This window comes from Euleptes europaea, chromosome 2 (assembly GCF_029931775.1).
Source record: "Euleptes europaea isolate rEulEur1 chromosome 2, rEulEur1.hap1, whole genome shotgun sequence".
Lineage (NCBI taxonomy): Eukaryota > Metazoa > Chordata > Lepidosauria > Squamata > Sphaerodactylidae > Euleptes > Euleptes europaea.
The window spans coordinates 13199951-13225080 of NC_079313.1; the positions used below are offsets into that span (position 1 = coordinate 13199951).

At 50.0% G+C, this 25130-nt stretch overlaps 2 protein-coding genes across 2 annotated transcripts in view; one reads left to right on the top strand and one right to left on the bottom strand.

Moving 5' to 3' along the window:
- Positions 1–1040: 1040 nt before the first annotated feature.
- Positions 1041–7963, top strand: LOC130473130 (uncharacterized). The gene is made up of 3 exons (XM_056844660.1): positions 1041–1839; positions 5087–5300; positions 7748–7963. Exons 1-3 carry the CDS (start codon positions 1041–1043, stop codon positions 7953–7955), a joined length of 1221 nt encoding a protein of 406 aa, XP_056700638.1. The 3' UTR covers positions 7956–7963.
- A 3673-nt stretch (positions 7964–11636) lies between these two features.
- The window catches only part of LOC130473131 (proprotein convertase subtilisin/kexin type 4-like), a 41659-nt gene continuing 28165 nt past the window's right edge, over positions 11637–25130 (bottom strand). Inside the window, exon 15 of the mRNA XM_056844661.1 lies at positions 11637–12130. Within this exon, the coding sequence (XP_056700639.1) occupies positions 11637–12130 (494 nt within the window). The remainder of the gene's footprint in view (positions 12131–25130) is intronic.

Sequence of the window (25130 nt, forward strand, 5' to 3'; positions counted from 1 at the left end):
GGGCTGGAAAAGGAGAGTCCGTTTGGGAAAGGGGGGGTTGAGAAGCGGAGCAGGTCGTGGGGGGTCAGGCTTGAGAAAGGGGGCCGATTTGGCCGCATCTCCCGTGGGGGTTGTTCTGGGGGCTGAACTGGGGAGGGCCGGTCGGAGGGCAGAGCCGATCGTGGGGGGGGGGTCGGTTTGGGGAGGGAGACCTAATATGGGAGGTATACTGGGGCGAGGAGGGGGGGGCAGATCTGATGGGGGAGGGAGCAGGGCAAAGGCTGGAATGAGGGGCCAAGATGGGGAAGGGGATTTAGTCTGGGAGTGGGTATGGAGTGGGGGTCACTGGGGGTGTAGGGGGGAGGCAATTGTGGGTTTCTTGCATTGTGCAGGGGGTTGGACTAGATGACCTTGGTGGTCCCTTCCAACTCTATGATTCTATGGAGTGGGAAACGGTGAGCTGGGGAAAGGGGGGAGAAATGCAGACGTTGGGGGGCTAGAAGAGGGGAGCAGGCTGTGCAGGGGTCTTTTTCTGTTGGGGGGATTTTGTGGTAGGGCTCAGGGGAGATCTAGAGGGGGACTTCGGGTTTTGGGGGGTATACCAGGAGTATTTGCGATGAATGGGGACTGGTCTGAGCAGAAAGATGATTCAGGGTGAAGTGGGGGGAAATGGAGACAAGTACGTGAAGAGGAGGGATCTAGGGTTCAGATTGGGGCCAGTCAGGAGAAAATTGGGTGATTAACAACGCTGGGGGGTTAGGATCAGAGAAAGAGATATTTGGGGTAGTCCGGTTGGAGTCCGGAGCCAAATGAGGCAATGTCAGATTTGGGGGGTGGGGTCACGTAACAATGAGGTGAAGAAGTTGTAGAGAAAGTCAGCATATAAAAACCAACTCTTCTTCTTATATACTAATGCTTCTATAAAGCATTGTAACAATGAGGTGAAGAAGGATTTAGCCAAATATTTGGCCATCAAGGTTCTAGTCTTCTTTAAGGCCTAGGGTCTCCAGACACCTTCACTGGTTTCTTGCCTCCTTCGGCTCTCCCAGGGTCCAGCCACAATGACTGCCCAGAGGCCAGCCAGCCAGCGTCCGCTGAAAGAGTTTGACGGCGTCCATGACTCCCTCGCAGACATCATCGGCCAGCTCCGTGACATCGACCCCAGCCGCCTCTCCTTCTCGCCCTTTCTCGACCTGGACACCCAGATCTCCTTGGCCCCCGTCTCCGACAGCCCCGAATCTTCGGTGGAAGAGCTGCACTCCACTGAGGACGAGGAGGACAAAGAGGAGAACGTTTGCTGTCTCGTCATGGTGGAAGTTGCAGAACTGGTAACGGTGGACCATGTGGGTGGATCTCAGGTTTCTGTAGCCCAGGAGGATCCTGGGCCACCAGAAATGGTGGATGGACCCAGAGATCTGGTGGAGGGTGCCTCTTTTCAGGATGGGGACCAGACTGTAGCCATCAGGATGCCCAATGAGACATCGTTTCTGGATGCTGCCCAGCTGCTATCGGGGAGCCCACGGACATCTGTGCTACAGCAGGGCCAACTTGAGTCTCAGGACTTGCCCGACCACCACGAGAACCAGCCCTTCCTGGAGGTGAAAGCCCCGAACCCCGTTTCCCAGCTGGAGGACTCAGCCCTGTGTTCCCGTGGCAGGGGAGGCAAGTGTTGTCGCGGCTGCTCCAGTGACCACATGAAGGCCGCGGCTTCCGCCTTTGTGGCCCTGCTGCTCGGGCCGTGGTTCCTCTACGGGTTTTACTACTTCCTGCCTCTCCAAGCGCCCACCTGTCCAGATCTCGCCAGCCGCATCGCGTTCGCCCTGCGCTGCCTCTTGATCGCCGGCATTCCTATCCTGCTTGGTAAAAACAGGAAGGGGATGAAGCTGGATGTGGGTTTTGCTAGTTGGGAGTGGGGGTCCTCAGAGGGGGGAGCCGCTCTAGCCATTTTCATTTTTTAAATTCTGGATGATGTTCTCAAGGGTTTCATTGGACATCATACTTGGAAATTATTCTCTGGTCTCTGCACGCCTTTTTTTACACCACCCATACATAACCATTGCACATAATGTTGAGAAAAGCACACTTTTTAAATGGGGAAAATAAGCCACAGGGAAAGAAACAACTGTAGGGGAAGGCTAGGGTTGCCAACCTCCAGGTGGTGGCAGGCGCTCTCCCGCTATTACAACTGATCTCCAGGCGACAGAGATCACTTCACCTGGAGAAAACAGCTGCTTTGGAAGGTGGACTCTATGGACGTCCCCATGGACGTCCCTCCCCTCCCCAGGCTCCACCCCTACAGGTATTTCCCAACCCGTATCTGGCAACCCTAGGGGAGGCCTTTGTGTTTGTGTGTAGTTGCCTGCATCCCTTCCAAATGGCCATCAGTCCAGTGTTTCACATGGATTCTTGCAGAAATGTGAGCAGTTCTGGACGGGACCTTTTGAGTGTGCGTTAAGAGCCGTCAAGTCACTTCCGACTCATGACAACCCTATGAATCAATGTCCTCCAAAATATGCTCTTGTTAACAGCCTTGCTTAGGTCTTGCAAACTGAGGACCGTGGCTTCCTTTATAGTGTCAATCCATCTCATATGGGGTCTTCCTCTTTTCCTGCTGCCTTCCACTTTTCCTAGCATTATTGTCTTTTCCAGTGACTCTTCTCATGAGAAGATAGCCTCAGTTTAACCATTTTGGCTTCTAGGGAGAGTTCAGGCTTGATTTGATCTAGAATCCACTGATTTGTCTTTTTGGCAGTCCACGGTATCCGTAAAACTCTCCTCCCACCCCACATTTCAATGGAATCTACTTTCTTCCTATCAGCTTTCTTCATTGTCCAACTTTCCCACCTATACATAGTAATAGGGAATACAAGGGCATGAATTAACTTGATCTTGGTGGCCAGTGACACATCCTTACACTTCAGAATCTTTTCTAGCTCCATGGCTGCCCTTCCCAGTCTCAACCTCCTTCTGATTTCTTGGCTGCCGTCTCCCTTTTGGTTGGTCATGGAGCCAAGGAATGGAAACTCTTGAACAATGTCAATTTCCTCATTGTCAACCTTAAAGCTGAGTAATCCCCCAGTAGTCATTACTTTTGCCTTCTTGATGTTCAGCTGTAGTCCTACTTTGGCACTTTCCTTTAACTTTCAGCACTAGTCTTTTCAAGGCTTTGCCATCTTCTGCCAGTAATGTGGTATCATCGGCATATCTCAAATTGTTAATTTCCCTTCTCCCAGTTTTCTCTCCCACTTCATCTAAATCTAATCCGTCTTTCTTTATAATATATTCTGCATACAGATTGAAGAGACGGGGAGATAAAATGGATCCTGTTTACCCAATGGTCACTAAAAATGGTAAAACGGGCACCAGCCACGCATGTGCTGAGCCCTGAGCATGATTTGGAAATAAAGAACAAAAGAGCACATTGAGTGCCACTTTGGAAATGAGGTGGTCATTTCAAATTCCAAAATCCACGGTTGAACTCATAGGATGCAAAGCGTTCTTGCCAGGGTTCAGCTATGTGACCTCCAACTCCAAGAATGCCCCGTCCTCTAGGCCTGTGCATTCTTCGGCCTCTTTATCACCATCCTCCCTTCTCCAACCCGGCAGCTCGACTTCTCCTCCCCCCCCCCCGCACTTTCCCCCTCCTCCATTTTAATTAGACAAATGCCGTCCTTTTGTTATTTCTCTAAATGCCCGGACGGGAAAAGTGTTTGCGGGGTGGCTGAACTCCAGGGCCCTTTCCCCAAACTGCACATTCCTGTCTTAATCGGACGTGTGCGAGAGCAGCTTCTGTGTGGCGAAGATTGTTTGGGCCTCGTTAATTGCCGGTTTTCGGAAACAAAACATCCTTTTGTTAATTAGATGTTGGTGCGGGGAAGGGGGAGAAAACCTTCCAGCACATTTTAACTCACTGCTCCAGAGCTTTCGTTGCTCACGTATCCAAATTGCCTCGTTTCCAAAGTGGAACCAAATGAGTTTTTAAATCGGTTCTCTTATACATCACATTGCATATGGGCAGCCGTTGCATCCTTCTGTGTTTCTGCCTTCTAAATGGCTGATGCCCATGTGTGCATTGATAAGACACTCATAAAAAATGGATACCATGATGTCCAGATACTTTTCAGGCAGTGGCATGGGAGCATTGGGAAAATGCTGTCAAAAGAAAGCAATTTCGATAGGATTTACCAAGATTCTTTTTGTGCTGTGTTCTATAAATATGCAAGAGCATATATGCACACTGGCGAAACACTGCTCAATCGTGTGTACGATTGCCTTAAGATTTCTTGTTTACTGTGGTAATTTGGGGGGGGGGGTCCTGCTAGAGATCCATATTTACTGTAGCAAGGTTTCACAATGCAATTCCAGAAGAATTTTCAGGAATTCTGAAGAGTTAAACCAGAATTTAGGAAGAGCAGAACACTCCGCTGAGCACAATTAAAATGTGAAAACACCAAAAATGAAATTATTGACTTTGGAACACCAGCAACAAAAAGGCTTCCAACAACATCTCAAAGCCAAAAGGGATAAAAAAGGGCTGATTTACACCTCCCTAGTCCATAAATACCTCCATTTTTTCTGGTGCTGTCAAGTCACAGCTGACTTATGGCAACCCCATAGGGTTTTCAAGGCAAGGGACATTCAGAGGTGGTTTGCCATTGCCTGCCTCAGCATCACAAGCCTGGTATTTTTTAGAGGTTGCCCATCCAAATACTTGCCAGGGCTGACCCTGCATAGCTTCTGAAATCTGACAAGATCCAGGTCAGGACAAATACTTCCATTAGTAACATTCAAATACAACTGAGCAGAAAGCGGTAGCCCAAGAAGGAAAGGGGGGAGAATATGCAGGAACCGGTTCTGTGGGTCCCGAGATTCTACGCCCCTTCCATGAATATTTTGATTTCATTTTTTTAGGGTTGTCAGCTCCAGGTTGGGAAATACCTGGAGATTTTGGGGGTGGAGCCTGAGGAGGGCTGGGTTTGAAGAGGGAAGGGACTTCAATGCCATAGAGTCCAACTTCCAAAGGGGCCATTTCCCCCTGGGGAACTGATCTCTCACCTGGAGGTTGCCAAAGTTCCCAAAGAGGGATTCTTCTCTTCCCCCTCTGTAGGCATTGCCTTGAGGGCCTCTTCAGCCTTGTGTCTGGACAGCCTTAGCCCGCTGGATGCCCGTTCCCGAACCGTCCTGCTCCACCAGATGTTTGTTGCAGCCTCTGTGGACCAGTTCGCCATCTTCTGCCTCAACTTGGTGGTGACGGCCACCTTCCTCCCACAGGAGCATCTCCGCCTCATCCCCATCTGTGCTGGGCTCTTCTCTGTCGGCAGGTAAACCGCTGTCTCTCTCGGTCCTCCAGCCTGGATTCCCAAAGCAGAGCCCTGCTGGGTCAGTCCAGTGTTCTGTTTCCCACCGTGGCCCACCAAGGGTCCAGAAGCAGAGGAGTGGAGGCCCGAGCCACCTCAGTTGCTGCCTCCCTCAGCAACTAGTGTCCTGAGGTACTGACCGACATGGACCAATTTTTTGTTGTATCATATGTACAGTAGAGCAAGTTTTATTTATGAGAGCCAAAATGGCATAGTGGTTAAGAGCAGCCGTTTGGAGCGGTAGACTCTGATCTGGAGAACTGGGTTTGATTCCCCACTCCTCCACCTGAGCGGCGGAGGCTAATCTGGTGAACTGGATTTGTTTCCCCACTCCTACACATGGAGCCAGCTGGGTGACCTTGGGCTAGTCACAGCTCTCTTAGAGCTCTCTCAGCCCCACCTACCTCACAGAGTGTCTGTTGTGGGGAGGGGAAGGAAGAAGAGTTGGTTTTTATATGCTGACTTTCTCTACCACTTAAGGGAGACTCAAACCGGCTTACAATCACCTTCCCTTCCCCTCCCAACAGACACCCTGTGAGGTAGGTGGGGCTGAGAGAGCTGTGACTAGCCCAAGGTCACTCAGCTGGCTTCGTGTGTAGGAGTGGGGAAACAAATCCAGTTCACCAGATTAGCCTCTGCCACTCATGTGGAGGAGTGGGGAATCAATCCCGGTTCTCCAGATCAGACTCCACCGCTCCAAACCACCGCTCTTAGCCACTACACCACGCTGGCTCTCAGGAAGGTGATTGTAAGCCAGTTTGATTCTTCCTTAAGTGGTGGAGAAAGTCGGCATATAAAAACCAACTCTTCTCCTTCTGGTGTATGTGTAATTTATGGATAATTAAAACCCATTTTAAGTTTTCTTAATTATATTTAATTTGAGGTTTTCTTAACTCTTTTAGGTTATTCAATTTGTTTTCAGGGTTGAGAATCCCTCCTTTTCTTTTTTATTTTAAGGTTTGCTTAATTGACTCTTTTTGGCTATTTGATTTTTTAAAGTCTCCCTTCTCGTCTTTGAAACAAGATGTATACATTCTTTGCCAAAAAAAGTATTGTAACCCCCACCCTGCTTATTAATATGAGAAAAATTTGAAAAATATGGATGTCATGAGATGGAGCAGGAGCAAGAATGTGTTGCTGGTCAGAGCAGACCCAATTCTCTTGGCAGACCAATGGTCTTACTCAACATAAGGCTCCTTCCTGGGGTCATTGTGGAATAAAATGAGGCAGAGGGGGGAGAGGAGGGCCGCCATCTTCCCGTCCGGCACAAGGGATCCCCTGCCGCTGGCTCTTGTTTATTTCTACCGTTAGCAGAATAAAAAATGTTTTTAAAAATGGCCATTTGGCAATGGTGTGACATCACTTCCAGGGGAAAACCTAGAAGGGACATCAATCTGCTCTATACATTTATTTATTTATTTATTTATTACTCTAGATTTCTGTCCCATCCTCACCAGCCAAAGCCGGGCTCAGGGTGGATAACAACATTAAAACCATAATACAAAGGCCATAGTACATATACATTAAAACCAATAAATATAAACTACATTAAAAAGGTACCCTGTGCAAGCACCAGGTCATTCCTGACCCACGGGGTGACGTCGCATCCCGATGTTTCCTAGGCAGACTTTGTTTACGGGGTGGTTTGCCAGTGCCTTCCCCAGTCGTCTTCCCAGCAAGCTGGGTACTCATTTTACCCACCTCGGAAGGATGGAAGGCTGAGTCAACCCTGAGCAGGCTACCTGAAACTGACTTCCGTCGGGATCGAACTCAAGGTTGTGGGCAGAGCTTTTGACTGCAGTACTGCGGCTTACCACTCTGCGCCACGGGGCTCCTCATAAACCATATTAAACAGCATTTTTAAAAAATCCTTCTCCCTATTCTGTTTTCCTAATAAGAATCACCTCTTTATTTGCCTTGTGAGGAAAACTTTAATAGGAAAGGAAAAAAAATTCCTAGATTCTAAGTTTCTGGCCAGAAAACGCTCGATGTGGCTTATCTAATTGATCAATTGATTTAATAAAAGAGCTACATTCCATGTCTACTGAATGTCCCGTCCTGCTGATTGTATTGACTTATTCTGTGTAATCCACCATGAGTCCCAGCAAAAAAGGTAGACTCTAAATAATGTAAGTAAAATAAATGATGGTGCTTAGGCAGAAGTAAAAATGTAAGACAGAGGGTGAAAATGCATGGGAGGTTTTGCCTTGGATTCGCCGTTCTCTAGGTGCGCATTTTCCCCATCTGAATTCTCAAAACTCTGCATGGGGGCTTATTTTTGAGTTTTGAGAATTTGGCTGGGGAAAATGTGCATTTAGAGAGCAGCAAATGGGACCACAACAAGGTAGCTTTGGTGCTCTGCTGTCCCCGTTTCACCGTTTCCTCTTCCTCCTGTCTCTTCTGTCCCACAGGTTCTGCTACTGGGTGACTTTGCATCTCTGCAGTGCTTACCGGGGCTTTGGGTTCGGATTGTCCTTCTTCCCCAGCCTCTCCATGACCGCCTACAACCTCTTCTGCCTCTACGAGGTGGGCTTTGGTTTCCTTTTCCTGCCTGCCCCATCAGGTTACGTCCACCCTGCTCCTGTCCCAACACTCGAAGGGATTGTCCCAAAGGGGTAAATGATTCCTCTGCCAGATACAAACTTCAAAATAAGATATCCTGATTTGTTTTCTCTTCCCTACACTGGCTTTCCAGAGCAGCACTGTGATTGTACAACGGAACTTCTATGTATAGAAGCCATCTCTGTCAGACTAAGAGAAGTAGGCATACTCCAGGACAACATGCATCCAAATCTTGATTTGGCATGAACTGAGTATACTAATTCAGATGACACTTTCTGCCATATGAGAATTAGAATACTGGTCTACTTTACAGGAGTGCAGTTAGGATTTCAACAAGAAAATGTCCACGAAGCCATATATTATTGCCATAATTCATGCCATCATATTCCCTGTTACTATGTATGGGTGTGAAAGCTGGACATTGAAGAAAGCTGATAGGAAGAAAGCAGATTCCTTTGAAATGTGGTGTTGGAGGAGAGTGTTACTGATACCGTGGACTGCCAAAAAAACAAACCAGCGGGTTCTAGATCAAATCAAGCCTGAACTGACCCTAGAAGCTAAAATGACTAAACTGAGGCTGTCACACTTTGGTCACATTTATGAGAAGACAAGAGTCATTGGAAAAGACAGTCATGCTAGGGAAAGTTGAGGGCAGCAGGAAAAGAGTAAGACCCAACAGGAGATGGGTTGATTGTATAAAGGAAGCCACGGCCCTCGATTTGCAAGGTCTGAGCAAGGCTGTCAAGGATAGGACAGTTTGGAGGACATTGATTCATAGGGTCGGCATGAGGCAGAAGTGACTTGACGGCACTTCACACACAAACACACCAGGGCTGTTTGGGTTCCATTGTGGAACATGGGATGGCATACTTAGACTACTTCTGAGTACGTACAGAGAGAACAGCATTTAATTTCTCCCAGGGTTTGCTAGCATTCAGTCCTGCAGTATTTTCACTGCTGGGTGGCAGGTCAGTTATTGTATAGGGTATTTCTGAGCACCTCCAAAACACCCGTCTCTCTCCCCCTTCACATCTGGAACTGGGAGAAGGAACGGAAGCTTCCGACTTCAAGAGAGGCTTTGAGCCCCTGTGTGTGTGTAAAGTGCCGTCACGTCGCAGCCGACTTGTGGTTACCCCAGCAAGGGGCTTTCGAGGCAAGTGAGAAGCAGAGGTAGTTTGCCATTGCCTTCCTCTGCAGAGTCTTCCTTCTTCCAAGTACCGACCCTGCTCGGCTTCCAAGATCTGACGAGATCAGGCTATACCCTGCAGCCTTCCCTTTTGAGCCCCTGTACCTCTCATTTTTAAAACTGGGTTGCCACAGCCCCATGAGTCCCTTAAAAAATTCAAGGGTTGAACAAATAAAAAGTTGCATTGAATACGTGCAGACTGTATTTCTCTTCCCACTGCTTCATGGGCCTAAAAATCAGAACTCAAATCCCAATGTATTAACCTTCAAGCTGACTGGAACAGTGGTGTGGGGAGAAGAAGAAGAGTTGGTTTTTATATGCCGACTTTCTCTACCACTTAAGGGAGAATCAAACTGGCTTACAATCACCTTCCCCTCCCCACAACAGACACCCTGTGAGGTAGGTGGGGCTGAGAGAGCTCTTAATAGAATTGTGACTAGCCCAAGGTCACCCAGCTGGCTTTGTGTGTAGGAGCGGGGGAAACAAATCCAGATCACCAGATTAGCCTCTGCCGCTCATGTGGAGAAGTGGGGAATCAGTCCCGGTTCTCCAGATCAGAGTCCACCGCTCCAAACCACCGCTCTTAGCCACTACACCACACGGGGGGAGGGGAGCGCAACATTCCTCTGGTCACAAATTTGTCATGGTCACTACAGGTAACATATCCCAAAACTACGATGGGGGACCATTTAACCCAGCGGTGTCAAACATAAGGCACGAGGGCTGGATCTGGCCCCTTGAGCTCTTATCCTGCCTGCAAACCAGCCGAGGCAGGCCACCCCCCACCCCTGAGTTCCAATCTGGGCTGGCGAGGCATGGCCCAGCCCGACCAAGTGACAGTTATGTCATATCCGGCCCTTGCAACATTTGAGTTCGACACCCGATTTAACCATTGGCTGTGAACTAATCCAAGCATCATGTTGGTGACATGGTAACACCCTCTTTCCCCTCTCCATTCATACTTTCCTGTGTCAGATAGTAAGGTACTGGCTGCTGGATTACATGGCTCAAACAGGGAACATCAAACAAACTCAAGGCCTATTGCCGTCTCAGTGGAACCACCATGTTTAGAGATAGTATATCTCTGAGTACCAGCATAACGGGCAGAAGAGTTGGTTTTTATACCCCACTTTTCTCTACCACAGCGAGTCTCAAAGCAGCTTACAATCGCCTCCCCCCCCCTTACAACAGACCCCTGGTGAGGTAGGTGGGGCTGAGAGAGTTCTGAGAGAACCGTGACTAGCTCAAGGCCACCCAGCTGGCTTCATGTGGAGGAATGAGGAAACCAACAGGGTTCACCAGATTAGAGTCTGCTGCTTTTAACCACAACACCATGTTGGCTCTCAAAAGGTGGCTGGGAATATATATACAGAGAGAGTGCTAAAAGTACTGCGTTAATCATCAATTATAGGGAATTCCCCCCCCCGAATGTATATGTTGCATTTCCCCCTGACTTTGTTTTCACAATTTCTATGTATGTTAAAGGAGATGTAGGGCCAACATCACCCTGCAGCTTGCTTCTCCTGGGTTCACCGTTCCAGGTTGAAATAGGAACCTCTGGGATTATGCTGCACTGCTTTATAATCCAATTCAGCGCTCTTTTATTCACACCAGAGCAAAGCAGAAAAACAAGCCGGAATGTAGGAATCTGGCCTGCCCCATTCACACAAAGAGATTAGCATTCTCTGATCCAGTATGAGAATCGGGTGAGTACAATGAAATCCTTGGTTTTGATGTCATGGTAGTAGAAGAAGAAGAGGTGGCTTTTATATGTCGACTTTCTCTACCACTTGAGAGTCAAAGCGGCTTACAATCACCTTCCCTTCCCCTCCCCACAACAGACACCCTGTGAAGTAGGTGAAGCTGAGAGAATGTGACTTGCCCAAGGTCACCCAGCTGGCTTCATGCGTAGGAATGGGGAAACAAATCCAGTTCACCAGATTAGCCTCCACCACTCATGTGGAGGAGGGGGGAATCAAACCCAGTTCTCCAGATTAGAGTCCACCACTCCAAACCACCGCTCTTAACCACTACACAAGAGGGCAAGCATAGATGGGAGGAAGCCAATGTTGGAGTGATGGGATGAGTGCTCCCACAGGTTTCTTGTGAATCCCCCCTTGTTTTTACTAAAATAGGATTGAATAAATTCAGAGAAGAAAGATCTAGCAGGGTCTACCAGTCGTGATAGTCCAATAGACCCTCCGTGTTTAGAGATACTCTGCCTCTAACCAAATGCTAGGGAGAGATACCAGGGGAAGACCTTTACCTCCCTGTTCTACTGCTTGCAGTCTTCCCGGAGACATCTGGGTGGCCGCTGCTGGAAAAGTGATACGAGAAGACATGGACCTTTAGATTTAACAAGGCTCTTCTGAACTAGGACCTCAGTCCTGCAGAGACTGCTTTTACTGCAAGTGGACACCCAGCTACAAGCAAGACTGGCCGAAGCCAGCTGTTTATTACATTCAGGCAACGCAGCATTAATTTAGGGAGATTAAAAATAACAATACAAGTTGCGTTTGGGTATTTCTGGAGAACAGACCGTAGCCGGTGCCTCACGGAAGAAGCCTCTGTCCCAGTTCCTTTGTCTGTTCCTCCGAGCCGACACCGCTGCAGTGGACCAGTTCCAAGGCAGCGGCCTCGGATTCCGAAGCGGCTTCCGGCTTCTTCTGCCACACGAAACGCAACAAGCGGGACGCCAGGCAGAGGATGCTGACGAAAACGGGACCCACGCACAGCAGGATCACCACAACCAGGAGCAGAAGGTGCTGAGGCCCCTGAAAAAGGTTTCCGCCACGGTACAGGTAGGTGCGAAGCGGCTGGGAACAGGTGTGGGTGAGCTTATCGTAGGCACTGAAGGGTGGGCAGGCGGTACAGTTATCGGCTGTTCCTCCTTGGCACGTGTAGCAGGAGACGTGGCAGGCAAAACATGCCTGGACTGTGCGGGCGGCTCCGCTGGGGTCTCGTGAATGACGAGAGTGGTTGTAATACCTGGGCGGGCAGTAGGAGAGGCACAGGTGGTGGAAAGTGTAGAATGGGCTGGTGCACTCTGGGAAAAGAAAGGTTAAGGCAGGTCAGTGTCGCGAGAAATTTTTTTATTGAACATTAGTTCATATTAAATATATTAGTTTATATTAAATGAGTTTGGGTTAAAAATAACCACATGCATACCTTAATATTATAACCTATAGTCACACAAAACCTGACTAAGGCTTTCAGAAAGCAGCCCTTTAGCTGACCCCAACTTTCCCTTTAGGTTCCTGACCTTAGAAAGTAACAGGAGATTTGCATTGCTAGCAGTTAAATCACCCACAGCACATCAGATGCCCAAAATTTATGTTTATAATAGCAAGGCCGTTCAACCAGGCGACAACTTGTCTGCTCATGCAAGGGAGGAAATTGTTTATGAACATTGAGTGATGGACAGATCAGATATCAGACTTGGACACTGAAAGAATTATTATGGAACAAGATACTTCTAAACAATCTAGTCATGATTTGTGGAAACTCATTTCCTAAAGAATGTGACAGGGAGGGGTCATTTGAGACCCTCTCCTCACGGTCCAGCTTATAAAAGGGCGGTCCAAATGCCCAGTCCTTGTCCTTCCCAGGGAGAAATCATTCTGTCTCTCCTTTGGAATGACCCAGAGCGGCTCTGTCTGTCTGTGTATCAGTCTCTATGTGGGATGTTGTTAAATCTGTCTAAGTATTATTTTTCTCTTTGCCTTACAAACTCTTTAAGTTCAATAAACCTATATGCTTTACTGTTATGTGTGTGTGGTCTGAGACTGTCCTAAGTACATTTTTCCTATTACACACTCTGGCTTTGCTTGGTAAGTAGCAGGCAGAGGTATCCAAAAAAATAAAGAGCTCAAGGGAGAGAACTTGCAGAATTCTCGCATCAGTCAGAAACACCTGATTGGACGGCTCCCACTTCTGAAAGGATCGCAGTGTGACAGTGGCTGTCATTTAATACATACATTTAATACATACATATGTGTCAGGCCTGTGTCTCAGTTAGATTCGTTTTCTCACCAACTTGCCTTCAAGGATTGTTTTGCATTCTTGGTCCCTTTGAAGCTGACAGAAGTCCGTGGGAACTGCGGCGCCTCTATACCGTTTGTAATCTGTAATCTCCTGAAGCTGTACTGTTGAGTGGTTTTTTCAATGCTTTTATATTACCAAGTGCAAGCTAGTTTCCTCCATTGCTGTCTTGGGTTCTTTATGCTGTTTACCTATGCGACCATTAAACCAGCTTCTTTGGACAACCTCGTCTCCTGCTGTGGTTAGTGGTTCTCGATAGGGCAAGTGCTTACATTAAGACAGCAATCCTTTTTCTTTCACCTGTCAGGCTGGAGCCCCGGAGGGTTCGCCTGCCACTCGGATGGGAGCAAAGGCAGTGCTCTCCGAGTGATCTACCTGTGGCTGGAGCCCCGTGTGGTTCGCCCCGAGCCCGGCGGATGTGATCCCCGGGTGGCGGGTTCCTGCTAGGAGCCCTGGAAGGCTTCCATCCGTGGTCCCTTCTGTTGGGAACACCGACTGACGACCCCGAACTTGTATGGGACGTTATAGCTGAGCTACATCGAACCGATGCAGAAGTCAATTGCTTGACTGGACTTGTTCGGGCTCATTGGCATTCCCTAGCCGCAACGGTCCCCTGGACGTCTGACACTGCAGATACCAGGGCCTGCCAAGACCTCCAGACCCTTGACCGGTTGGTGGATGATGCTCAATTGGCAGCTGAGGATTTACAACTATTGACTAGCCTTTTGGCCGGACTCACTACTTGCGATATGCAACTGACTTTGATCGTGGTCCCAATCCGTTCTGCCGACATGGCGACCGCGGTCACACCACCCCCCAAGCTCTGCCAAGCGGAAGCAAAAGCGGTAGCCACACGGGCGACTGCCCTCTTCCAGGGCCACAACCAGTTACAATGGGCTCAAGCTGCACCAGTTGCCCCCGCTCCCGTGACACCACAACAGCCACCGCAACAACCAGCTGCTCCGGCGGTTCCTCCCGGCGGAGGCCCCGCAGCTCCTGGCGGGGGTCCCGTTGCGCTGGGTGGTGGACCCGTAGTTCCGGGCGAAGGTCCCACAGCTCCTGGCGGGGTCCCGTCGCTCCTGGCCCCGCAGCACCCGGGGGAGTGCCTGTTGCACCTGCCTTACCGGGTGCACCGGGATTACCAGGGGCCCCATTTCCTGGATAACCGCCTGTGCCCCCGATGCCATGGAAGCCGCCGAAACTGAAGGTTACTTATGACGGCTCAGTTGAAACCTTACCCTGTTTTTTGCATCATGTGGATATTTATATGAGGGAGCAAAGACAATTCTTCCCTACGGAAGATAGCCGCATCCGTTTCGTTGCCTCTCTGTTAACGGAAAAAGCGGCCGACTGGATGATTCTCCAGTTTGATACACGGTCCCGCTCCATTCGTTCCCTCGACAATTTTATGTTCGCCTTGCGACGGCGCTTTGAAGATCCATTTATGGGAGAGAGAGCCAAAGCGGAACTTTTACAACTCAGGCAAGGCTCCTCTCCAGTTCGGGAATTTGCAGATGAATTCCAACGACTCGCGAGTAAGGTAGTGGACTGGCCTGAAGCTACCCTTATCCACTACTTTCATGAGGCATTGCACCCAGACATTTTGAACTGGTCTTATATGCGGGGTGACCCAGATACCCTCGAAGATTGGATTTTACTGGCTGAGGAGGTTGAAAGCCGCCGGCGATTTGTTTCGCTAGTCTGGAATAGAGCCAAGGAGAAGGGCAGACAAAAGCCGCCCACCAAACCTTCGACTCCCAACTCACGGAGACCCGGCTCCCGACTCCCTCTGGATCGTGAATCTCGATTCCAAAGAGGGACCTGTCTCGTTTGCGGTGGAATGGGTCACTTTGCAGCGGCTTGCCCTCAACGCCCAGAACCCGCTCGCCCAAGCATACCACCTCGAGCTCGAGGACGACCTCAACGCAGAGGCACCACGGCCAACCGCAGCGCAGCGCCGGGACGACCCACATTCTCTGCACTTCACGTCAGAGAATTGTCTAACCTTCCTGCACTAATCGACCCCGTAGGATCCCGGATTACAAGTGCCCCAGTGGGGGACAGCTCTCCTTCCAACGAGGATGATCAATGGAATTCCCCAGCCCTAAATCTGGAATCCCCTCTTGACCTGTCAAAAAACGGATACGGTCTGTGGTGAGTGGATGTAGTGTTTTGCGGAATCTCCTGCAAAACCCAAGGCTCCTGTCATGGTGAGTGAAGTTGAAAACACTGTTTATATGGATGTAGTGTTACAACACTATAAAAAGGGCCCCCAATTACGTGTCAAGGCGCTCATAGACTCTGGCTGCGGGCGCACTTTAATCAATGAGGCCACGTTTGCAGCCCTAAAAGTCAAGTCCGAAGACCTACCGGCCCCCGTCCAATTCGCCCAAATGGACGGTAGCCATTTTAGAGGGGGGCCAGTCGACCGTCGCACACGGGGGGTGGCGATGGGTATCGGTTCCCATTGGGAGCAAATAGACTTTACCATAGCTCCCATCCGATACGAAGTTGTTTTGGGGATTAATTGGCTCAAGGGTCACAGTCCCTACATAGACTGGGATGCTGACACGATTATGTTTACCAACCCTAAATGTGAACATCATCGGCGTGAGATCGCGGTTGTATCTCCACCCGTTCCAGCCTTAAACTCTGATACGTTATTGCCGGCGCCATTACCCGAGGTGTACCAAGACTTTGCAGATGTGTTTGATATAAAAGAATGCGATGCCTTGCCCCCCCCCCCCACCGTCCCACGGACTGTGCAATTGAAGTGATAAAAGACTGTACACTGGCTAAAAGCAGGATTTACCCTATTGTAAGCCCTTGGTCCAAAGAACCAGAAACCACGACATAGACAATTACGTCCAAAGAAGTTGGTCTTTACTGGTCAAATAGAATAACGAAGCATAAAGGAAAGGGTGACAGCTATGGGGCTGTCTTGCTGAAACCTGGTAATATAGATGCACAGAAAGGGTGAGAGATTACATATTGAAAACAAATGTAGGTTCCCAGAACATCAAACAGAAAGTGTTAGGCATAACAGTCTTTGCAACCTTGGCTGCGGTTCAGTAGGGATAACATTCTTTGAGTCTGGATGGCAGGATGTGAACAAAGCGAACAACACTGATATGCCTGACATTCTGCCTCCCTTAAGGCCCCCTCCCGACCCGCGAGGGGGACGGTCTATCCGGGTAGGCGGTGTGGAAGGCGGTTAGTAAGTGCGGGGCGGAGACATCCTGGGCCCGCACCCATTCATCGTAGGCAGGGGGGAAATGTTTCCATCGAATAAGATACTGCAAGGATCCATGCCGTATACGTGAATCTAGGATCTTTGACACTTCGAAATGTTCCTCCCCCCCCCCCCACCATCACTGGCTGCTCCGGAGGTGGCTCTGGATGCCAGTCTGAAGAGGCGATATGGGGTTTTAGGAGACTGACATGAAAAACTGGGTGGATACGTCTCAGGGTTTTGGGGAGGGTCAGCTCCACAGTGTCAGGATTGATGATCCGGGCAATGGGATAGGGTCCAACATACTTGGCACTGAGCTTATGGCAAGGTCGGGTGGATCGTAGGTTTTTAGTGGAAAGGTACACTAATTCCCCGACCTGGAATTCTTTGCTGGGGGAGCGATGCTTATCTGCTTGCTCCTTATACTTGCGCTTGGCTCTCTCTAGGTTGCTTACCAGCCAGGGCCAAGTGGTGCGGAGGGTATGTGCCCAAGAGGCTATATCGGAATCCCCCTCCCCTTCAGGTATTTCAACCGGGGCAATAGGACCGAAGTCTTGACTGTACACAGCATAGAAAGGGCTAAAGCCCGTAGATTGATGGACAGTATTATTGTATGCATATTCCGCGAAAGGTAATAGTTCTACCCAGTCATCTTGGTGGTAATTAACATAGCAACGTAAATAACATTCCAACACAGCATTAACACGTTCGGTTTGTCCATCCGTTTGGGGATGGTAAGCACTTGACAACCCTTGTTCCACCCCCACCAGTTTAAGGAACGCCTTCCAGAATTTCGCCACAAAACTACTTCCGCGGTCGCAAATTACCTTGCGCGGATACGAGTGCAACCGGACCACATGTGACATGAAGAGGCGGGCCAACTTGGGGGCGGAGGGAATAACCGCACACGGAACTAAATGTACCTGTTTGGAAAATAAGTCAGCAACAACCCAGAGTACAGTTTTTCCCCCACTAAGGGGGAGATCCGTCATGAAATCCATGGCAATCACTTCCCAGGGTTTGCTGGGAATTTCCAGTGGCTGCAGCAGTCCTGGGGTTTTGCCTTGAGATCGTTTGACTGTGGCACAGATGGGGCAGCTGCGAATAAAGGAGTCTATATCAGAATGCATTCCCCTCCACCAAACTGTCTGCGCAACAAGTGGAGAGTTTTCAGAAACCCAAAGTGCCCTGCAGTTTTGGCTCCATGGGCTAACTGTAGAACTTCTCGTTGAAGTATTTTAGGCACGTAGAGTTTTGAGTCTTTGTACCAACAACCCCCTTCTCAAGTACACCTTGGGGCAAGGTTTGGGCAGTGCGCTCGGCTAGGCACTGAGTTTGAAGGGAGTTCAGGAAGGTATTGGAGATGATCATCCCCTCTCCTTTCGTAGGAGAGGACAAATTAGGAGCTGGTGGAGGGAGAGGAGGGACTGGTTGCTGCGGAGCGCTGGAAACAGGTGGCGCAAGGGGGGCAGGCGAGGGAGCCCGCTGGTTCGGGCTGGATATTTTGTCGGCTGCTGTGTGGTTTTTCTGCCGGAGCTGGGTTTGGGCTCGGGTTTGCACAACCAGCAGGGGCAGGGCTTCCCTTTGCGCCGGGGTAAATAAAGAGTCTGTTGGCCGATCACGTTTTACTGGGTATTGAGGCAACCGGGATAGGGCATCCGCAAGCACATTCTGTTTCCCGGGCACATGTTTGAGAACGAAACGGAATTGAGCAAAGTCTGTCCAACGCTGTTGTTTCGCGGACAATTTATGGGGCCCAGTGAGGGCAGCTAGGTTCTTGTGATCGGTCCAAACTTCAAAGGGGATCCCGGATCCCTCCAGGAATTGCCTCCACAGTGTAAGGGCATGGTGGACGGCTGCAGCTTCCTTTTCCCAAATGGGCCAGTTTAGCTGGGAATGTGCAAACTTCTTCGAGAAGTAGGCACAGGGATGCAGGAGACCGTCCGGTCCTCTCTGGAGTAGCCCCCCCCCCCATGGCTACATCAGACGCATCGACCTGCACAATAAACATTTGGTTCGGATCCGGGTGCTGCAGGACCGGTTCAGACGTGAAAAGTCGTTTAAGGGCCACAAAGGCAGCCTGGCACTGAGCCGTCCACAGTATTTTGGCAGAGGGCAAAGTTGCAGAAACCCCTTTGCCCTTTGTTTTCAGGAGGTCAGAGATTGGCAGCGCCACTTGAGCAAAGTTAGGAATGAAACCTCGGTAGAAATTAGCAAAGCCCAGGAATTGCTGTACTTGTTTGCGGGTGGAGGGTGGAGTCCAGTCCAGTACTGATTGGACTTTAGCAGGATCCATGCTAAGGCCACGATGAGAGATTATGTAGCCCAAAAACGTTATCTGCTTTTGGTGGAACTCGCATTTAGACAGTTTTGCATAGAGCTGGTGGTTACGTAGGCGTTGCAAAACTTCTCTGACCAGAACAACATGTTCTTCCATGGTTTTTGAATAAATAAGAATATCATCCAAATAAACCACCACGCCGCGGTACAGCAAATCATGGAGGATCTCATTAATGAGTTGCATGATGACCCCCGGGGCCCCTTTTAACCCGAACGGCATCACAAGAAATTCAAACATTCAAAAACAGCTAGAGAAGGCGGTGAGGGGTTCGTCCCCTTCACGAATTCGGACGCGGTAGTAAGCTTCCACTAAGTCCAACTTGGAGAAAATACAACCCTTCTGTAACTGCCCTATGATATCTGAGATCAACGGGATGGGGTAGGCGGTGGCTTGGGTAACTGCATTAAGCTTTCGGAAGTCAATGCATAAACGCAAGTCACCCTCCTTTTTGCGGACAAAGAACGCTGGGGCTGAGTTGGGAGCGTTCGATGGCCGAATGAACCCTCGAGCAAGATTTTTATCCAAAAAGTCACGTAAGACAGCGCGTTCGGAAACGCTCATGGGGTAAATCTTGCTTTTAGTCAGTGTGCAGTCTTTAACTACCTCAATGGCACAGTCAGTGGTACGATGGGGGGGCAAGGCATCACATGCTTTAATATCGAAGACGTCTGCAAAGTCTCTGTAGGCATCGGGCAAAAGCGGGGGCGATGCGGCATTGGAAGTTAAAGCTGGAGTAGGTGGAGACGTCACTGCGACTCCTTGCCGGTGTTGTTCACACATCGGATTGGTAAAGGAAATAGTATCCGTCTCCCAGTCTATATAAGGACTATGGCCCTTGAGCCAATTAATCCCTAGGACAACTTCAAACCGAATGGGGGCTATGATAAAGTCTATTTGTTCCCAATGGGAACCTATACCCATCGCCACTCCCTGTGTGCGATGATTGACTGGTCCCCCCTTGAAAGGGCTTCCATCCATCTGGGCAAATTGGACAGGAGCGGGTAGTGCCTCGGACTTGACTTTGAGAGCTGCGAATGTGGTTTCACTGATTAAAGTGCGACCGCAGCCAGAGTCAATAAGTGCCTTGACAGGCAGTTGGGGGCCCCCTTTATAGTGTTGTAACACTGCGTCCACATAAAAAGTGGTTTCCACTTCACTCACCTTGACGGGAGCTTTGGGTTTAGCAGAAGAATCTGCAGGAGTCTGTGGAGACGCTCCACTCACCACAGACCGAATCCGTTTTTTGACAGATCAAGAGGGGATTCCAGGTTTAGAGCTGGAGCATTCCATTGATCTTCGTCCGAAGACGGAGAGTTGTCCCCCACTGGGGCACTTGTAATCCGAGACCCTGTGGGGTCGTTTGGTGCAGAGAGGTTAGCCGATTCCTCAACGTGAAGTGCAGAGGGTGTGGGTCATCCCGGCGCTGCGCTGCGGGTGGCCGCGGTGCCTCTGCGTTGAGGTCTTCCTCGAGCTCGGAGTGACATGCTGGGGCGGGTGGCCTCCGGTCGTTGAGGGCAAGTCGCTGCAAAGTGGCCCAATTCCCCACATACGAGGCAAGCTCCCCTCTGGAACCTTGATTCGCGATCCTGAGGTGGTCGCGTTGGTTTCCGCAGGCTGGGGAGCGGCACTCTTGATGGGGCTTTCTGAGCATTCTTATCCTTGTGTCGTTGCCGGACCAGGGATATGAAACGCCGGCGGCTTTCAACTTCTTCCGCCAGTAGAATCCAATCTTCGAGGGTATTAGGATCGCCTCGCATATATGACCAGTTCAAAATGTCAGGGTGTAAAGCTTCCCTGAAGTAGTGGATTAGGGTAGATTCCGGCCAGTCTACTATTTTACTGGCTAGTCTTTGGAATTCATCAGCAAATTCTCGGACTGGAGAAGAGCCCTGTCTGAGTTGTAGAAGTTCTGCTTTGGCTCGTTCTCCCATAAAAGGGTCTTCGAATCGTCTCCGCAAGGCAGTCATAAAATTGTTGAGGGAGCGGATAGACCGAGACCGAGTGTCAAATTGGAGGACCATCCAGTCAGCGGCTTTCCCCGTCAATAGAGAAGCTACAAATAGAGAAAGCTACAAATCCTCTGTGGGAAAGAAGTGCCCTTGTTCCCGCATATAACTGTCCACTTGATGTAGGAAACAGGGTAGAGTCTCGAGCGAGCCATCATAGGTCGTTTTCAATCGAGGTTGCTTCCATGGACCGGGTATGGGCTGTCCCGGTTGTACCGGTGCCCCGGGGGCGGGGGCAACTGGCGCTCCGGGTACCAGTGGTTGCATGGGGAGGTTAGCTGGGGTTGGGCTGGCACCACCGGTTGAACTGGTAGATGAACTGGTGCAGCGGGCCCGGGAAGGATGGGCTGCGCCGGAGGTACCTGCGCCCGCTGTAACCGTTCATTTTCCTGGAACAAACGCTCCATTTGTTCCTGGAGGCGGTCTACACGGTCATATAATTCTCGGTTCTGCGCTCGCAACAAGTGTACCTCTTCCTCAGGTTCCCCCGTACGATGTGCCCGGCTGGTCTGGAAACCCGTGGCCCAGTGCGAGTTGTCTCCATATAAGTCCTCATCGTCAGAACTGTCGGATCCCCGAAGCCGTTCTGCGAGGCGCTGTGCGCGTTGGGTGGTTCGAGACGGGGCAAAAGCCGGGGAGAACGTTGGTCCCCACGAAGGGCCGGTCTGCCCGGTATCTTTGGGGCGCACACTCGCCCGTGCTCGTTCCGCAGCCAACTGCTGCTCCCTGTCCCGTGCGGCTTGAGCCTTGGCTTCTGCCGCCGCCGCGGCTTCTCTGTCCGCGAGAGTTTGAGCGGTCTCAAGTTTCAAGGCAATGTCCGCGGTCACAAGCGGTAAAAGTTCCTTCTCCAAGAGAGCGAGGAGCGGTTCGGACTCCCCCCCCCCCAATAGCGGTTGAATCTGGACCGCGAGTGCAGGTGCATCAGCCCCGAAAGTTGGGGTCAACACTTGTGACAGAGTGGCTACCGTAGTATCCTTGGTGAGATCCACAAATAGAAGCGCTGTTTGGATAGTGATCCGTCTCGCCTCTGCCTGACAGTCGGCTGCATTCGGCACCAGAAAAACCTGTCAGTGCAGCACCTGCCATGGCTCCTGTTGAGTGAGTTTCACGAGCAATGAGTTTATCCAACAGACCGGTTAGTATTTGTAAATCCTCCGCTGCTAGTTGGGCATCATCTACCAACCGATCAAGGACTTGGAGGTCTAGACAGGCGTTGGTATCCTCAAGTTCAGACATCCAAGGAATAGTCACTAGAGAACGCCATTGGGACTGTAGTAATCCAATAAGGCGACTAACTTCCGCGCTAGTCCTGCTCAGCTCGGCTACAACGTCCCATAAAAGATTGGGGTCGTCACCTTCCAGGGTTGGGCCAGACACCCGTAGTCCGGGGATCACAACCAGCTGATTTGAGACGAATCACCCGGGGAGCGCTCCCCACGCTCCCAACCGAGTGGCAGGCGAATCCTCCTGGGCTCCAGCCTGACGAAGGAAAGTAGACAGAGAGGGATAGCTGTCACAATGTAAGCCCTTGGTCCAAAGAACCAGAAACCACGACATAGACAATTAGGTCCAAAGAAGTTGGTCTTTACTGGTCAAATAGAATAACAGAGCATAAAGGAAAGGGTGACAGCTATGGGGCTGTCTTGCTGAAACCTGGTAATATAGATGCACAGAAAGGGTGAGAGATTACATATTGAAAACAAATGTAGGTTCCCAGAACGAAGTAGGTTCCCAGAACACCAAACAGAAAGTGTTAGGCATAACAGTCTTTGCAACCTTGGCTGCGGTTCAGTAGGGATAACATTCCTTGAGTCTGGATGGCAGGATGTGAACAAAGCGAACAACACTGATATGCCTGACACCTATGAGCGTTTCTGAACGAGCTGTGTTGCGAGACTTTTTGGATAAAAATCTTGCTCGAGGGTTCATTTGGCCATCAACCGCCCCCAACTCAGCCCCTGCTTTTTTTGTCCGTAAAAAGGAGGGTGACTTACGTTTGTGTATTGACTTCCGGAAACTCAACGCAGTTACCCAAACCAACGCCTACCCCATACCGTTGATCTCAGACATTTTGGGGCAATTACAAGAGGGGCGCATTTTCACCAAATTGGACTTGGTTGAGGCTTATTACCGGGTCCGGATTCGTGACGGAGACGAACCCCTCACAGCCTTCTCTAGCTGTTTCGGAATGTATGAATTTCTTGTGATGCCTTTCGGGTTAAAAGGGGCCCCGGGGGTCTTCATGCAACTCATTAACGAGATCCTCCATGATTTGTTATATCGCGGCGTGGTGGTTTATCTTGATGATATCCTTATTTATTCTAAATCCATGGATGAACACATTACTCTGGTCAGAAGTATCGCAACGTCTACGCAATCATCAGCTCTATGCAAAGTTGTCTAAGTGCGAGTTTCACCAGGAACAATTAACTTTCTTGGGATACATAATTTCCCATCGGGGCCTCAGCATGGACCCTGCTAAAGTTCAATCGGACTTGATTGGACTCCTCCCTCCACCTGTAAACAAGTGCAACAGTTTCTGGGCTTTGCCAATTTCTACCGCGGTTTCATTCCCAACTTTGCTCAAGTGGCGTTACCAATCACCGACCTTCTTAAAACGAAGGGTAAAGGGGTCTCTGCTACATTGCCTACCGGCAAAGTGCATTGGACTGATCAATGTCAAACAGCTTTTGTAACCCTCAAGCAGCTTTTCACTTCTGAACCTGTACTGCAGCATCCCGACCCAAACCAAATGTTTGTTGTGCAAGTTGATGCGTCTGATGTGGCCATGGGGGGGGGCTCTTCTGCAGAGGGGGTCTGACGGTCTTCTTCACCCCTGTGCTTATTTTTCTAAGAAATGTGCGTACGCTCAACTGAACTGGCCAATTTGGGAAAAGGAGGCGGCAGCCGTCCATCATGCCCTCACTCTTTGGAGGCAATTTTTGGAGGGGTCCGGGGTCCCCTTTGAGGTCTGGACCGATCACAAAAATCTAGAAGCCCTCACGGGAACCCACAAACTGTCCGCAAAACAACAGCGTTGGGCTGACTTCTTTGCTCAATTCCGTTTTGTACTTAAACATGTGCCTGGGAAGCAAAACGTGCTTGCTGATGCTCTTTCCAGGTTACCCCAATATCCAGTAAAGATTGACCGTCCTACAGACTCTTTGTTCACCCCGGCGCACAGAGGAGCTCTGCCCGTGCTAGCTGTAAGGACTCGGTCCCAAACTCTGCTCCAGTCCCAGACCCAAGCAGTGAACAACGGAGTGCCGAGCACAAAAGAGCCGACTCCCTCACCCGCGCCGCCTGTCACCAGGGCCCCACATCAACCGGTTCCCCCCCCACTCCGTCACCACCGACGATGACTCCTGATTCGCCCTCTTCTGCAGGGTGTGTGTGATACTGCCCGACTCCTTCCTGAACTCCCTTTGTACTCAATGCCTAGCCGAATGCACCTCTCAGACTCTACCCCAAGGCTTGCTTGAACGAGGTGGTTGTTGGTACAAAGACTCGAAATTGTACGTGCCGAAAATACTTCGGAGAGAGATCCTGCAATTGGCCCATGGAGGTAAGACGGCAGGGCGCTTTGGTTTCCTGAAAACCCTTCACTTGTTACGCAGGCAATTTTGGTGGGTGGGCATGCGTACGGATGTGGATTCCTTTGTTCGCAGCTGTCCCATTTGTGCCACTGTCAAACGATCCCAAGGCAAGCCCCCAGGACTGTTACAACCTCTGGAAGTTCCCAGCAGACCCTGGGAAGTAATTGCCATGGATTTCATGACCGATCTCCCACTTAGTGAGGGGAAAACTGTACTGTGGGTTGTTACTGATTTGTTTTCCAAACAGGTACATTTGGTTCCGTGTGCGGGTATCCCCTCCGCCCCCAAGTTGGCCCGCCTTTTTGTGTCACATGTTTTCCGTCTACATTCCTTTCGCCGTAAGATAACTTGCGACCGTGGAAGTACCTACGTGGCTAAATTTTGGAAGACGTTTCTCAAGTTGGTGGGGGTGGAACAGGGTTTATCTAGCGCTTATCACCCCCAAACGGATGGGCAAACTGAACGTGTCAATGCTGTATTGGAATGTTATTTACGTTATGTCAATTATCACCAAGATGATTGGGTTGAACTATTGCCTTTTGCAGAATATGCTTACAATAATGCTGTACATCAATCCACAGGCTTTAGTCCTTTCTACGCTGTGTATGGTCAGGATTTCGGTCCTATTGGTCATGTAGATGTAACGGGGGAGGAGGGAAATGTCGATGTAGCCTCTTGGACTCAAGCTATCCGCACCACCTGGCCCTGGCTAGTAAAAAATCTGGACAGAGCCAAACGCAAATATAAAGCTCAAGCAGATAAGCATCGCTCTCCCAGCAAAGACTTTCAGATTGGTGACTTAGTGTACCTTTCCACCAGGAACCTGTGGT